Source organism: Neopelma chrysocephalum, unplaced genomic scaffold, assembly GCF_003984885.1.
Source record: "Neopelma chrysocephalum unplaced genomic scaffold, ASM398488v2 Primary Assembly neopelma1_103b, whole genome shotgun sequence".
In the NCBI taxonomy this organism is placed as follows: Eukaryota; Metazoa; Chordata; class Aves; order Passeriformes; family Pipridae; genus Neopelma; species Neopelma chrysocephalum.
The window spans coordinates 3,683,717-3,700,793 of record NW_020897767.1 but is presented as its reverse complement, the minus strand read 5'-3'; the positions used below and the strand labels follow the sequence as shown (position 1 = coordinate 3,700,793).

Sequence of the window (17,077 nt, the reverse complement as noted above, 5' to 3'; positions counted from 1 at the left end):
CTTGGATCTCTCACAGATCCCTACTACTTGCTGTTTGCAAGCCCAAAACTCCGATGAACCCTCATTACCATTTGGACACACATCTTTTCCACAGCAAAGCAGAACAGCCTCTACCTTAAAAGCACTTCTGGCACGTTTATGTTAGGATTTTCATATTTTTAAATGTATGCTATCTGAATTATTTAAAGGGAAGAAGAGGAGGATTATTTCATCTGGGAGTCACAACTGAGCAGGGGGAATGTCCAAAATATAAAATATTAAGTATTTGGAAATGCAAAAAAAAAAAACAAACCACAACAGAAACCTAACCAGATAAAAACATTCCTTGCACAACAAAGAAATTATCTGTGATTTGGCAAAATTAAAAATCATTTAACTTCATCCCACTTGGTTATGTATAAATAAAACATCTGTGTTAAGCTGTTCTCACACATTACATAAAGGTCATCTCCATAGGACTGGAGAACTACGCTTCAAGTTTCCTCTTCAAACTGTGATTTTATGTATTCCACCATGTAATTTTGTTCTCTTAGTCCCTATTCTCTAAAATTCCTATAGAATATGTTCATATCTTCTCCACTGGCTCTTCCATCTGACAGTACCTCTGACTGTAACTGGAATGGGCTGTCTGCAATCTAGCACACAATAGTGCTCGAAGCACATCCAACCCACTTACAGTTGTAGTTTCCTATTTAATAACAATTTTCAAAGGGACTTATTCCACTGTTCTTTTAAAAGGTCCTGCTTGTTTGGGTTTTGGTTGTTTTGGTTTTTTTTTCCTTCCAAACTAATACTGCATACAAGAAGTGTGGCTTTTTCTAAAGGTATTGCCATTCCCCCACGACTAGCAACAGATTCCTTCATTCTCCTAAAAATGATTTCTGAGAACATTTTGTATTCTTAGTGAAGGATCTCTAAAAACTCAGATATCACTTCCTACTCTTTACATTTTTTTGCAATTTTTAGCACATTACCTACTTTCTTTTCCATTGTATTACAAGTACCCAGAATATTTAAACAATAAGGTTCTGTCACTGCCTCATGTAGCAACTAAGAAATAATATGCCCAACACAACTGCCTCCCTCTCTGTTACAATTCTGTAAGCATGAAATCCCTTTAAAGAAAAAAACCAAAGAAATCCACCTTCACTTCTATGCAATATTCATGAATTCCATAATAAAAAAATATGGAATTGTTCAATCTTTGAAGGGCAGTATTTTGAAATGCAAAATCCAGCAGGGACAGCCTTGTCTATAAAAACCATCTTTCACACATGCAAAGGATTTAAGTCTGTACCTTTGTATGGATTGGAAGGGAATTGGAAGGGAATTTTGAGCCACCTCTTTTCACCCATGCTAACACTGTACTCCCACTGAGTGCCAAGTGCCCTCAGCTCCCACTGACTGCAGTGAAAATGAGGGTATTTAGCACTTTGCAGGATCCTACCATTAATCAATAACCTTTTTCCACTTTGAACAGAAGAAAAAAAAAACAACAAACCAAAAGCCCCATAGCTTTAAGTCTGATGTTACAATTTTAACCAATTAAATTTAAAATTCATGATTCTTATTACAGCAATTTGATACAAACTCTGAAAGTATTTCTTGTCTGAACCATCCTGTACAGAGTTGATATTTAACCTGATCCCAGCCCTCAGGAGAAAGGCTTTTTGTTGTGAAAGAAGAGAAGGAACAGAGGAGAACTGAGGTAGGAAGGTGGAGAAAGCCCCAAAAAGGCCTTTGATTGTGCTTTTAGAAATGTAACATAAAATCATATTAAATTGATCAACAATTTTACTACTCTGGAAATCAAAGTAAAAATATATTATTGTTTTAATTCAGAGTAAGTACAGTTGAATGACTACATTGCAGATTAAATCCGAGGAGGCTGAAGAGCGCCATCCACACCAGTTGCTGATGAAGGTGTCATTTTCATCTCTTCTCCCATGACATCCCTCAACTCCAAATGCCCACCCTTATTACAGCAAGGTAGGCTATTCTCTTCCCAAGTTGCAGAGGAATTATTATGCATGGAAGTGCATAATAATCCAGTCCAGTCGTGACTCTACCACTGACTTCCCACATGAATATGCACGAATCAATTAAACCCCTGAATGCATCAATTTCCTCCTCGAGTAGTAATGATAATAATAATAATAGCTGCCCATTGTATAGGGCACTGCATGTAATATTTTTAATGCCTGCTAATGAAATGTGCTATTAATTATTAGGATGTGGTTTGTTTTTGAAAGCCAAGTTACCAGCACGTCTCAAGTTTGTATTCAAAGTGACACAACTTGAATATTTTCTAAAAAACTGCCTATGGGAAAGTATTATGGAAAATCCTCCTTAAAAAGCAAATGGTATTTAAATCAGTATGAGAACTTTTAGCTCTTACCAGTTCTGCTGCAGGGAAATTTGCAGCTAAGGGGTTAATCAGATTAGATGGGAGTGGTTATAGGCTCAGTGCCACAGGTTTTGCCCTTTGTGGCTTCTCACATCCCAGACTTGGAAAATATGAGCTGTGATACTGAGAAAGGTAAGAAGCCAGCACAGCCCCATAGTGATAAATGAGTTTGCATCATCTGTCATTAGAACTTCCTGCCAACAGGGTCATTCCCTATTAAATTACCACTTGTCAATGTTTAAAATACTGATTGATAAATGACTGTGCCAAAACTGATAACACGACAGCTTTTATTTTCTAATATTCTTGGTTACCACATTCTGCTACTTCAAGATACAGATATAGTAGGGTTTTTTTTTTCCAAGTACTTTAGTGAAAGACAATTTAATCTAATACAAAACTAACAGGTACTGTATAATGATTGGTCCTGATATACATTACATACTATTCTTCTTGCCAAAATAAACCTACTGGTGATTTAGCGATATGGGTAGATCCAAGTTTCACATTTCATCAAATGCTAGTAATCTGTTTTATCAATATAAACTGCATTTTAATGAAAAAATTCTTTTCTTCAGTACACTTCACTTTTAATTCCCCAGAGTATGATAATTCGTTCACGCTGTAGAACAAGAATGTTTTACAAGACCTTAACTCTCCAGAGAAATTTCTCTGTAAATACAAAAAGCAAGTTTTATGGGAATGTGTTGTATGCAACATGAGCAGTACCCAACATAATAAAAAACTAGGTTGCACAGAGAATTCTGCTTAAGTATCCTTGTGAGCTATTGTGAGCCTAAATGGTTATTATGATAGTGTTTAGTGGAATACCTATACGACAGATAAAAGAGAGTCAGTAAAACTATTTTTGTCCCTGAATAGATAAAAAGAAATTACTTTTTAGCAAGTTTTGCAGAATGAATACATCCCAGCAGACCCTTCAGCCAGGCCCTTCTCTAGGAGGGCATTCTCAGCCTGCTGCTGCTGCAGAGGTCTGGGGATACATATTTTGGGGGTTAAACTGGCATACGCTGCCTGGAAGATGGAGCTGAGGTAACAGCTCCTCTGCCATGATCCAGAGAGAGAATAGACACTCCTGAATGACCTCCAAGGGCGTGTGTGGAAGAAGCACCACATAAGAAAGCACCTCTGAATATGGATGTTTGAGGCATCCTTCATTCGATGGCCCAAAGCCTCGCTGCAGGTGCAGCTTCCTGCAGGTAGCACCTATCCCAGAGGTGCAGGAGGCAACCAACCTGCTGCCAAAGGCTCCAGAATGGAAAGTCACCATTTTATGCCCTCACACTGCACTTTTCTCCCAGTGGGTGCCGTGTCCCAGATCCTCAGAGCATCCCTCATTCTGGCTGTGTAACTCTTGGTGTGCCAACACCGACCCTCAGATCCCGCTTGCGGCAGGTGAGGAGGAAAGACATTCAGGGGAGTAATTTCCATCAGCCGGTTCTACAGCAGCGAGCCCCAAGGTAGGAGTAGTCTATTGGCATTATCTAATTATGCTAATGACCCATAAACCATGGTGGCAGGGAGGCTGTGCCAATTGGAGAGGGCACGGTGCTCCACAGAGGTGCCTGAGCCACCACCAAAGGCAGCAGCGACCCCCAGAACCACAATCACTGTCATTAGCAGAGCACTCCACCCTAAGCTAATGGATGCAATTTCACTGGAAGGTTAATTACCCAAAAAACCGCTCTTCTAAGGTGTACTGCTTCCCAGATGCAAGATAGTTCACTACAGCTCATGTAAGCATCTCTCTGTGCAACGTAGACACATCCCCAGTGCCCAAATCCATAAGAGCTTTGGGCTCTTATGGATTCCAGTCTCTCCTTGCTTATTGACATCTGCATTTTTCCAGCACAGCTAAGCTAAGTTCAGTCCTGCAAACCTGGTCCAAGCGATGCAATTATTTTTTTTCTTTTTTTATTTCCTCAAAACAAGCTCCCTCACACGTGACAGTCACGTTACTGTACAAGAAATACTCTCAACATCTTTTAAAAACTTCTGCTTTAGTCAGGAACTCCTCTGACTGGCCCTAGAATACTCTCTAATTTGGAAAATTCTGCCTCTCTGACACTACAACTAAAAGAACATAAACCCAAATTGTTTAAAATGTCCTGTTAACTGTACTAAGTTATAAAAAGAAAATGAAGAAGCAAGTCTGAAATCTGTAATTCTGCTTCAAAATGTGTAATGCAGATAGTACAAGATACCCACCAACAAGTTTCACTTAAAAAAGCGCTATTTTTATTTTCTGCTGTAATCCTCTTCCTCTCATGTTTCTTAGATATTATTCCACCTTAGTCCAATGTGAATTTTGAGCTCTTAGGAACATTACTTCATTCTTGCTTATAAAAACATCTTCCTTTTCTACCACAACTTGATGATAATAATAAAGATATAACACAATCAGAGGAACAGTAATAATAACCAAAATCTTAATTACAATTTTCATTGGAATGAATTCCAAAAAGTACATAATTTGACCCCACTTTGCTGACTGCCACAGACAATATGGATACAGATGGGATGAGAGAATTCACATAAAATCATAGAATGGTTTGGGTTGGAAGGGACCTTAAAGATCATCCAGTTCCAACTCCCTGCCATAGACCTTTCACTAGACCAGGACAGTGAATATCCAAATACCAACAAAGACCTTGCAGAAGTATTCCAGAGGGCTCTGCTGGCACATGGAGAAGTGAGTACCAAAGATAACATCAGTCAAAAGGGAATTGTCTTACTAGACCATCATTTTCCAGTTCAAAAGTGGAAACAGATTATATCAAAATAGACTCTATTGATTGTACAATAAAAAAGAATAGGATTTTATTTATGTTACAATTGAAAATATACTAAAATTAAGCCAATGTCAACATAAGTGTGAATTACGATGTATTTAACTCACTGTGCTATAAAACCCCAGTCTGATACACAGCACATATGGCACAGAAGATCAGCCACTGGTCTCCATCCCTTGCAACACCAGTGCACTGTGGAGGGACAGCCTTAACTTGGAGGGGTCTTAGAAACCCCTTGATATTTATTTCTACATAATATACTTCACCAGAAGGTACAAAGAGCAGAATTTGAATCAGAAATTATATGGGGTGAGTACATACAGAGTAATTGTGGCACCACAGGATGCATTATGGAAGCTGGTTGTTGCCAGAACCAGAAAACAGGAGGATTAAGTCAGTAAATATCTTATTCTGCTAAATCCTGAAATCCTTTCATCTCTTCTCATTGTCAGATAAGGACCACAGTCTGGTGGTTTGCTCTGGGAAACACCAACATGTGCTCTTATGACAAGTATTTATTGAAAAGAAGATTCTTTATAAAAAGGCATCAATAACTTCCTCTCAGAAATAGAAAAGCAGTGGTTGGATGTCCATCTGAAATATTTAAATACACATTACACATGTAAAGTGGTACTATACTTCTAAGGGTATTCACAAGTGTTTCCTATGGTATCCATCATTATACCTCCCCTCTTAAGTGTTCACTGACTATGCTGCTTGTGCTGTTTGTGTGCCCATCACCTACAGTAATTATATTAAAAGGTAGATATTTTACAGGATTAACTCCTGTGACATGATCCTTTATTACACTGGCTTTGATCAAGGGTCAGATATATTTTATTTTGCCCTACAACTGCAATATTAATCTAAAATAATCTAAAAAAGCTCACCACCGCATGCGTGAGGGTGATTTCTTAGATCACCTCTCCCTCCCAAATCCAAATGTAGATTATGTTTCAGACACAAATGCACCCTGAGACATTCACACGCAAAATAAAAGAGGTCAAAATAAAAAAATAAAAAAACCCTCCACCCTGGTTATTTTGCCTTCAGAATTTTTAAATATTTTCCCAACATCTCAGCAAAATTATGCATTTTAAAAAGACTGCAGGCACTGAAATGATTGTCAGTCATGCAAATAATCACTTACTTACACTGTATGAGTTTGGTTTGGATAAAGCAAATTACCATTTGAAAATAACTTGAAAAACACTCTGGGCTAAGAGCTTGCTTTATAAATTTTAGCTTGGCCACAATTTTTCTTAACCTTTTTTTCCTCAATCTCCATTCAGTCACTATATTAATACAATCTAAATTAAAAAAACAGCATTGAATTGCCACAGGTGCATTCAACTTTATGTAAAACATGTAAAGAAACAGTAAATAGTGGCTGCAGCTGAAGGTCAAAACCTAAAGAACTTCAAAGTTAAGCAGAAGCAGCCCTTTCTTCTCCTTTTTTTTACCCGGGGATGATATTGGGCTTTGTCTAAACACCTTAGATCTTACATCTAGAATTAGCTGTTGAATAAAATATACATTAGAAATAATAGGGCTGTCATTAATCTGTATTTCTAATTACTCTGCTGTGAAAGTTTTACAGTCATGCAGTTGTTTATGAGCACCTTAATTTTGTCCATCCTGTTGAAAAGAGGTTTTTGATGTAAGTCCAGCAACCACAATAAAAGCAGGAAAGGTGCCCTGCTCTGTGAGATGGGATTTAATTCAAGAGCAAGACACTAGAAAAGCTCACAGGAAGATGTGAGATCTTCCCACTGTAGCAGTTTGGGTAGCAGGCTAATGATTTTACCCACCTAATCACCTCCTGCTTTGGACAAACGATCGCTGTGTGTATGACTTCAGCCTAATTTGTCAGATCTCGTCTGACCCCATCTGCCAGGGCTGACAAGTCCAAAAGAGCTGATTTAATATATGAGACAGGGTTATCATAACTTCATCTCCAAAACCAGGCTTGGGCCACATGACTTCCTAAGGTATGCCAAAACCACGAGACCCTCTGAAATTGGCTCGATATCAAATATGCTGAGCACCCACAGCATTCCCTCCCGCCTGAAAAATCTGGTCTCTGAGAAGGAATAGTAGATCCTCAAAGATATACAGGTACTGTTCTTTGCTGCCAGCCAAGCCCAAAAGGAACACTGGAAGATTTTAACCCACTTCTCAAAAACAGAGGTTTAAAGATTTAACTTTAGGCGTTGATACCTAAATGATTTGCATCAGTGTTTTAGAATACAAAGTTTTCCAAGATACTGAAACTCAAGCCCTGCAGCGTGAACCTCAGCGAGTGCACGACCTCGGCTCCTGCACTAAAAATTTCTCTACCTCAAACTACCACAGATGTATATTTAGCCTTTGAAATAACTGTAAGTACAGGCTGGTCAGGGACAAAGATCTCAAGTGTGGCCAGAACTTACTATCAGATCAAAAGCCGGGCTCTTGCAAAGTCATTACAGTGCTTTCCATCTTTATTTCAGTAAAAAAAATGTGCCCAGCTTGGTGTTGGTTGTAAGAGTATAATCAAATTGCGGAATCATACTCTATTTAGTGCCGGTCCCATTGAAGCAAAGTTCCTGTTCGGTGGGAGGAGAGTCCCTTATAAGAGGAAAAACAATTGTGCCAGGTTTAATCAAAAGTGAAAAGGATCCAGAGAATGTTCCCTTTGAGCCACATAACCCACCGCTAATTTCAGGATGGGCTCTGAAACGAGGGTAATAAAAAACGTCCTTCAGAGTAACCGAGGAGGAGTGAAGAGCAACTCCGGCTGCAGCTAATGCCAACATCTGCAAGTCTGCTCCCTGCCACAGGAATGCTTTCTGCCTACCTGGGAAGCCATAAAGGAGGTAGGGGAGGGAGGAGGGAATAAAATCCCACCGCAACACCACCGAGGGAAATATCACTCCTTGGCTACAGGCTTATCATTTTTACTGTTCTCCAGCATTTCTCTCTCCTCCTTGACCTCCCCTGCACAAATATATACAGAGCCGAGGAGCAGGAACTCCTTAAAGACTAAAACAAGTGGGAAATCACTAAAGCAAGTGGGAAATCACTCATCCTGAACGATGCAAGTTTGCACGACAGGCACTGAGGACAGGCTTGGCTGCCTGAGTAGCCCCTGATTATTGAAATACATTTATCAATTAGGGGGTTTTGCACATTATCAAACTCTTTCATTAACGATGCTTTAGCTGATTAGTCAGAACGTCACCATAAATACAGAGTTTTGACAGGCTGGAGGCAATTTATGACGTGGAAAATGTACTGACCTGCTCACATCAGGAAACCTGACTGGAAAATAAAGAACTTGGCACTTCAGTCTGATTATTTTTTCCAAATCCTTAGGTCTGTGGTCAGGAATCAGCTTCATAAATTTTCCAATGGATGTAAGAAATGATTCCATATTAAAAGCAGAGTTGAACACCACGACATCAGCAACCAAACTGTAAAAAGTGGTGAAGATTAATGAACATACTGCTGCCACAAAAGGAACAGAATTATTTTACGTGCAGTGAAAATAGAATATATTTTCTTATAAACAAGCAAAAGGTGCAAATGAATACTAATCAAAATCAGCCTTTGCATGTGAATTAGGGGTAGCACATGTACCTTAAACAGAAATATCTTGATTTCTGTCTATTCAGCCTTTGAAAAAATGTTTAACCTTTTTTAACTAATAATAAATTACTATTTTTAATGTAAAGGAGAACACCTTATTCTTGCTGTGGATTTTTAGTCATAAAATGGGAAGAACAGTATTACTGTCATATCTCTTAAAAGCATCATAAACAGGTAGGACTCATTGTAACCTGACTTTTGGAGAATTAAACTTGGAAGAAAATGAAAATTCCTTAGAAATATTCCTGTGTACTGAAGGACAACTTACGTTTGGTTAACCTACCTTCAACTGCCCATGTGTGTCAGGTAGCAGGATACTAGAGAAATGGGAGTGTTATTTTAACCTCTGTGGACATAATCCTGATTAAAAGGATATTCATTATATATATATATATATATATATATATACGTAAAAAATAAAAAATATATAGCATACAGTACCAAAAAAAAGTTTTAAAAAACTTTACATTAATATGCTCAATTTGGCATATTAATGTAATGTTTTGTTTTTACTGCTGTGCTTTAAAATCAACTAGATCAATCATTTTAAGATGTAGTTTAATGACAACATAGGGCTTATTTCTCCACTTAGAGTCAAGTCTGGAGAAAACAAGAAGCTATCAAAAACCTGAAATATCTGGAAATTTGTTCCGGCAGTGCTGCCACAATCTGAGCTACACCAACATACAGGCAACACTAACAGAGGTAAGAAATGCTTTATGGCCAGTTGGTTTTCTCAATATGTTATATATTGTAATACAGACCCATGGGTCGTAAGATACATGGAGGACATGTGTTCATAAGTCACCAGGGTGGTGAAAAGTATATTTGAGGTGAGAGGCTGTCATTCATCCTCACTGCATCTCTCTGCTGTCTGGTCAAGAAAGAGAACTGACACTGCTCACCGAAACAGCAGGAGTCAGCAGGAAAAGCAAAAAAACCCCAACATTAGAGAGAGAAATAATCCTTTTCAAGCAGGCTGTGGGAGCTGAAACGCTTTCTGGCATCCCATCCTCTTCCCCACCTATGGTTTTTAACCCGTTAGTGCCTCAGTTTGGCACAAAAGTCATCTTTTCTGCACTGATTTACAGATGACATGAGGCAGTGCAGGAGCCCTGCACGTTTCTTTGCTGCTCTCTGACATGTAGCAAAGGCTCCATGTCATCTCAGCTTCTCTTGTGCATGAAGTCTTATCCACCCTAACTTTTTCCTGCAGGCTCTGCAAATCAGTGGCAAATTAGAAAGATTACCTCTTTAAAAACATCAGGGACAAAAAAAAAAGAATTCTCCTTAATGATCCGAAGCTTGGTGATATTAATGATCACCAACCTGAAGATTCAAAGTCCTGTAATTTTCATTGTCTCCGAAACCTCTGCACAATACTGGAAAGATACATTTTTGCTTTCTACCAGATATGGAAAATGGGAAGATGGCATCTCTTTGCAGATGTGGAGTAAGGAACAGCACAGAGGAGATGGCTTCTATCTTCTCTTAAACTGGGGTTTCTGCAGCAACAGAAATGGGAGGTGAATATTATATAATTTCATGGAGAAGCTATTGGAGGCCACAGGAGATACAATGGAGAATCTATTGCCCATCCCTGGAAGTGTTCAAGGCCAGGTTGAAAAGGGCTTGGAACAACCTGGTCTAGTGGAAGGTGTCCCTGCCCATAAAGGGGGCTTGGAACAAGATGAGCCTGAGGGTTCTTTCCAACCCAAACCATTCCATGATTCTATGGATGTAAAAGTCATCCTTTTTTTTTTTTTTTCCTAATAAGAGAAGATACTTAAAACTGCATATTTTGAAGATGTTTGTCAGTTTACAAAAGATGCATGAAAAATAACTGTCATAATAAAACAAAATATATATACAAAAAAATATTCTTTGCCTGGTGCTGAAAAACACTTCTTTTTGTTAGAACATCTGAAAATGGCTGCTACTCTTTTCAAAAGATCTTTCACTCCACTTTCTTACTTTACAGCTCAGTAAGTGAAACATGTTGCAAATGCTGTGGCAGAAGCAGCTGCAGAATGGCCAGAGCATAAACAGATCATGAGAAATTTCAACATCAACTGGTTTAGATTATAAAGATGCAAAAGCTTAACTTTAACTTAAAATGCTCAATCCCCATTCTTAATAATTCTCCTACCAACAGAGAGGTGAGACAGACCACGGAAATGAATTTATTTCAGTTTAAAACAAGTGAGTTTTGCTGTTTCACTTAGGTCTGTGCAGTGCCTAACCACAAAGCTTTTCAGTGGTGCTGTTATTAACTTCTTTCATTAACTCAGATTCGAGAAATACATTTGTTTTTAGCAACAATAAAGGACCGCAGCCTTTAAAACGTCTGGGTATTTTAGCACTGCACAATTTCTGAATACTAGATGAAAGAAATATAAGGATTTATCTGGTATGTTTACTGCCCTCTCTTCACATGAAAAGTGCCGCAGTACGTTTTAATTTCTGTTTATTTCCCTAAAACCCTCTCTGTAATTTCAGCTGGATGCAGTAAAAGCTATGGCCAAGCAAAGAGCTGAGTAGCTGCAGCTTTGTGAAGCGTCCATGAAACAAAGCATCACTTAGAGCCAAGGCACAGGTTAAAATCCCCACCAGCAATGGGCACACCATGGCAGCATCGGTGGACTTTATGCAACAAACTGAGATGACTTTTTAGAGCACGTTGTTTCTGTCACAGCATTTTTATCAGTCTCTCCTCAGGACTGTGCTGGTACCTCAGTTTGCTACAGGGTCATTGTTTACAGAATCACAGAATGGCCTGGGTTGGAAGGGACCTTAAAGACCATCTCAATCCAAACCCCTGCCATGGGCACGGACACCTTCCACTATCCCAGGTTGCTCCAAGCCCTCTCCAACCTGGCCTTGAACACTCCCAGGGATGGGGCACCACAGCTTCTCTGGGCAACCTGTGCCAGGGCCTCACCACCCTCACAGGGAAAAATTTTTTCCCAATATCTAATTTAAACTTATTCCCTTTCAGTTTAAGGCCAATCCCCCTTGTCCTGACACTACATGCTCTTGTCAAGTACTAATACAGAATAATTAATTTAAAAAAATTACACAGAGAAGGACTCCTCAGGGTTATGACGCTTTAGACAGAAGGACACCTTAAATAACATGGAGCAGCACAAGCAACACCTACCATGAAAGAACCTGGTTGTATCCATACTGAAAATCCCTTTCCTGGCATTTCTGGACAGGATATGCCAATTGGTTCTCATGGAAGTAGAGGACCTTTTTCAATTTGCCAAGGTCAGGGCGGAGGGCAGCGAGTTCAGCCAGGTTAAGCACCGAGCTTGCAAAGAGGATCCTGGAAAACAAGGAGAGCAGTGTTTCCTGTCGGTGAGCGTGCTCACAGGGGTCACCCCTTCCCCTTCCCTCCTCTCCCCCCCTCCACCAAGAAAAACATAACCCCTATAGGGACACATCAATAGCTAAGCCTTAATACCATGTAGCAGCATTCGAAGTTTTGATCTCTTAAAAAGCAGCTGCTAAGAACCCAACTAGAAAAGCACCGAATCTCATTGGTCTTCCCAGCTCGGTTACAGAGAGATGCAAAATAAAAAAAAAAAGCTGGATGGATTTTATTGAAAAAGGCAAGAAAAGCTGTATCTGAAGGACAAATGGAACAAAGATAAGGCTGACTAGGGAATACTTTGCTTGCCAGTTTCATTACACTTTACTTCTTTATGCAACCAACTACTGAAATTCAATATATGAGTAGGAATGGCACATGTTCATGTTATGACATAAACCCTTTTGATTTATGCAGTGCACTTATCTAGTATAGTCTGCTTTTCTTTCCCCCCCCCCATCCTTTCTCTGTTTTACTTTCACATTTTTATTAGGTATCCTCTGTAATGAAATGTTGTTCCTACCCTTGCGCCCCAGTCCTGCTGCAGCACTCCTGCTATTCCACAGTGCACACCACTGCACGCATCCTTCAATTAGATAAAGCAGGCACAAACAGCACTAACAAGCTGCTGTCTTAGCCTTGTATAACTTCCCAGGCCACCAGAAAACGAATGTATTTAAATGTGTAATATGAAATTGCGACCCTACTGTAACCAGTGGTGGATTTCCCTGCATTTCACCAGAAGTGATGGTGAGCATCTCCTGGCCCCTGGCTCACACTGCTTCCAAGCAAACTGAATCCTGAACCTTCAGAGAGCTGCAGAGCCTCAGACATTTGTGTTCTGTGTTTCTTATCGCAAGGGATTAAAAAAAAAATTGAGATCCGGTATTTATTGCACACAGAACATGAAGCTTTAATAAACTACTTTCCAACACAGTCTGTTTCTGAATTGGATTTTTTTGCTATGCGCCATTTTAGTGGTTCAGATTCAGAACTGATTTATGCAATGTTTTATTATTTTAAAATATTTCCTGTTTTTTCTAATTTTTTTCCCTATTTTTATTCCCATTCTTCCTCTTTTTACACGAATTTTGTGTTCAAGGTTACTGCCAAACCCACATCACTAATGTCATAAACTTCTGATTCTGGCTGTCAACCTCGAAACTCATAAACTTCCCCAAACACTCATATATATCATAGCATATCATAGCATATCATATATATCACATAATATCATATACTATGCTAACTTGCACCCTTCTTAGATAATCTGTATCTGCAGAACAAGCAGTTCCTAGAGAACAGATCCTGTATCCATCTTCATCAACCTGAGTCAATGCTGATCTGAAAGGCTTACGAAAGTAAGAGATGAATGTTATTGCCTTGTTCATCAAATATTTGATGGTTCTAGAGGGCCTGTCAAACAGAATGACAATTAAGATACAAGCACAGGTTGATTACAAGCCATACTAGGAGGAAAAAATAGTTTTACGTAAGTCATTACTTATTTGTCACCATGAGTAATGACCTGTGGACCTTGTAATGACCTGGGTGCCAGGCTCAAAGCAGAGGCAGGAAAGCTTCCTGGGGGCAAAGCAATATCCCTGCTCAAACACTGCTGAGAGTTTAGCACTGGAGTGACAAAGAAAAATGTAAACTGGAGAAAACACCCCAAAAATCACAAAAATGAGATGAAATGGTTGCTTGGAAAAAACAGGCTATTGATGGGACAAGGGAAAATGGTTTCCCAGTGAAAAAGGGTGGGTTTACATTAGACATAGGAAAGAATTCTTGGCTGGGAGGGTGGTGAGGCCCTGGCACAGGTTGCCCAGAGAAGCTGTGGTGCCCCATCCCTGGAAGTGTCCAAAGCCAGGTTGGACAGGGCTTGGAGTAACCTGGAATAGTGAAAGGTGTTCCTGCCCATGGTAGTGGGTGGAACAAGATAAGCTTTAAGGCGCCTTCCAATCCTTTTCTGTGACGAGTCAGGAAGAAAACTGATGCAGGATAGCATCGATGAACTTGGCTGAGTTTGAAGGAAGAGAGGGGAAAAAAGGGATGACACATTGGGACTGAAAACATGGGAAGCAGCACAGAGCAAGGGTGGAAGTGGAAGCAGTGGAGGTGCCAAGGCTGACATGCTGACTGGAGAGAAAAGGGCAATGGGGATACAATGAGAGAAGAGATCCAATTTAAGCTTAGAGAAAAGCCATGTAGCTCTGAAACATCTGAACTTGCCCAGATCAACAATGGGATAATTAGGAGAAGAATATGAAAAAAAAGATGGTTATAGCCACAGGAAAGGAAAATACTGTTTGCAGTACTGGCTTAGGCAAACTGGAGGAATTCAATTGCATCATTAGAGTGTGCTGGAGGCTGGCTATGGCAAGAAGGACTGAAAACTTGGAAAGCTTGCAAGAAGTAGACCTAAATTTTCTTCACTGTAAATAGAAAGTGATAAGACTCAACTAACAAGCAGATCACTTATCACTGCCCAGCTCAGCACAATAAACTGGTGTCAAGAGAAAACTGTTGCAATGACAAGCAGATTCAGATTTAGAGCCTGAAATGACACTGCTTACGTTTCTTACAGCAAGAAAGAAAAACAAAAATAAACCCATTTATTAGAAAAACACCCTCCTTGATTCGCTTGCGTTACTTCACAGCGCTTCCAGAATTTATCCCAAGTACGAGACGCTCTTACACTTGCTTCTTTACTGGCATAAAAGCTGTTAACTACCAGCACTAACCAATTTCCCCGGGTTTATAAGCTTAAATAACACCTGACAGCACGAGTCCCCGTGAACATGCCCACAGAGCAGCCGCGTACGTGGCTAATGGACTCACGCAGGGCACTGGAGGATATGCTGGAGTGTATTTCCATTTAACACCTATTACAAGGGGAAGAAAGGAAAGTTTATTATAATGGAACGTGCGACATAAATATATGTCAGTTGTCATTCCGTGTGACATCAACTTTCATTTTACCTCGGGTTATTATTTAAGTAATAAATCCTAACAAGGTGAGCTTTATCATCCCACGGAGTGTATCCGGGAGGTAGAGACACAAGGTGATGGCAAGAACGCTCGAAACATGATAATTCCTGACAGCTGCTGCTTGAGCACAAGTTAAATTGAACAGTTTATCTCAGCATAAAGATGTTATAAGGTTTTATGTTTAATTTAAAAAAATTAACATAAAACCCAGAGAAAGCAGAGTTAGGCAATCTTTCACAAACATGACATACTACAATCACTGTATAAGCTGGATTAGTACTTATTACCATGCTACTAGAGAATTAAGCTGTTTTTAGACCACCAAAGAGCTTTAAATTGCAACTTTTGTCTCTGTAAGAGAAACCTATATTTAAAATGTCTGCTAAATTCAAATTAACAGCTACATCATTAACTTACCATCTCACAAAACCCCCTACAATTCAACTGCTATTATGGTATCCTTATCGAGACCTATCAACACTACAGCATTTAATACATACAGTACTCTTCAATAAATACAACGTGTGAATCCTCACTAAACCTGTGCTGAAGGTCACATTCCTAACACACTGCCTTAGCTCTCCTCTCCCAAATATCCCTGAGTACTCTGGTGTGGGACAAATGACCTTCTTCCACAGAACAGTAGCCCCACTGCCTTGGAAACTGGCCAAATTTCAGGGCCACCATCACACAAGCTGCAGTCTAACACTAAGCTTGTGCATCATCTGAATCAGTTCACAGTCCTTCTGAGTAACTACTTGTGTGAAATCAGTTAAGCATGTGCTTAACTAATTCGAATATTCCTGGGAAGGAAGCTGAGCATTCCTGCAGGTTTAGAGCTGTGGCATGTCCGGAGAATGCTCTGCCCTTCGCTATTGTCTTCCCCCTTATTTCACTCCAAAGGACTGAAAATCAGTAAAATATAAAAGCCTTTACTTTTTTTTTTAATTACCAGCAGACAAAATGACTAATACAGGTTTCCACTTATATCAAGCAAATTGTAATAGTGAAGGTGCTAAAGTATTTTTATTTGGTTTTATAAATCTTCTTTGTGTCACGCAGCCGTGATTTACTCTTTTATGGCATTGCCCTAAATCCTTCAATTAAATTCCCATGCAACTTAACTAAAAACACATTTTGCCTTCCCCTTGGGAGACCACACAGGGCATATTTATGTATCTGTGGATATGGAAGCTGAACTCCACCAGGCTTATGGCACAAAGCACATTTAAAACAGCACCTGAGTTGTACTAGAACGTTCCCCCTGTCTGGCAAGAGCTCTGCCAGCATGAAGGACAGATGGACATGGGCACCTCAAGGCAGTACAGGTAAACCAGAGCTCCCTGGAAAAGGAGAACTGCTGCAGGATACGATCCCACAGCGGCAGGAGGGACCCTGCTTCTCTGCAAATGAAACACTAAACCATAATTCTCTGCTGCAAAACAACTACAGCCACAGTAAAATGAGTTTATGATTGAAGACCTGGCAGTTCAGATAAGAGGTATGAGCGCTCTTTGTCTGCCAGGTGCAGTATTACAATAAAACAGACTTAAGATTTGGGTAGGAGTACAAATATGAGCCTCTTAGAGGAAATGGGTACTAAAAAAACACTGTTCATTGGATGGCACTGACTGAACCAGTCAGATGCTGGCACAAGTTGCCCAGAGAAGCTGTGGCTGCCTCATCCCTGCAAGTGTCCAAGGCCAGGTTGGACAGGGCTTGGGGCAACCTGGGCTAGTGGAAGGTGTCCCTGCCCATGGCAGGGGGTGGAACAAGATGAGCTTGAGGGTCCCTTCCAACCCAAGCCATTCTGTGATTCTATTTCTGGATTGCATTAGAGTTTATCCAAACCATTCAGCT

At 39.8% G+C, this 17,077-nt stretch overlaps 1 protein-coding gene across 10 annotated transcripts in view; it reads right to left on the bottom strand.

Annotated features, from left to right (window-relative positions):
* The window catches only part of GTDC1 (glycosyltransferase like domain containing 1), a 181,218-nt gene that overhangs the window by 78,964 nt on the left and 85,177 nt on the right, over window positions 1-17,077 (bottom strand). For 7 of the 10 annotated variants that reach the window (XM_027695901.1, XM_027695898.1, XM_027695900.1 and 4 more), the window contains 2 exons: window positions 12,011-12,178; window positions 8,502-8,675 (listed from right to left, as the gene is read on the bottom strand). The exons of 1 other annotated variant lie outside the window; for it this stretch is intronic. In XM_027695901.1, coding sequence (XP_027551702.1) covers window positions 8,502-8,675; window positions 12,011-12,178 — 342 coding nt within the window. 2 more of the 10 variants (XM_027695907.1, XM_027695905.1) reach the window with 2 other exon arrangements.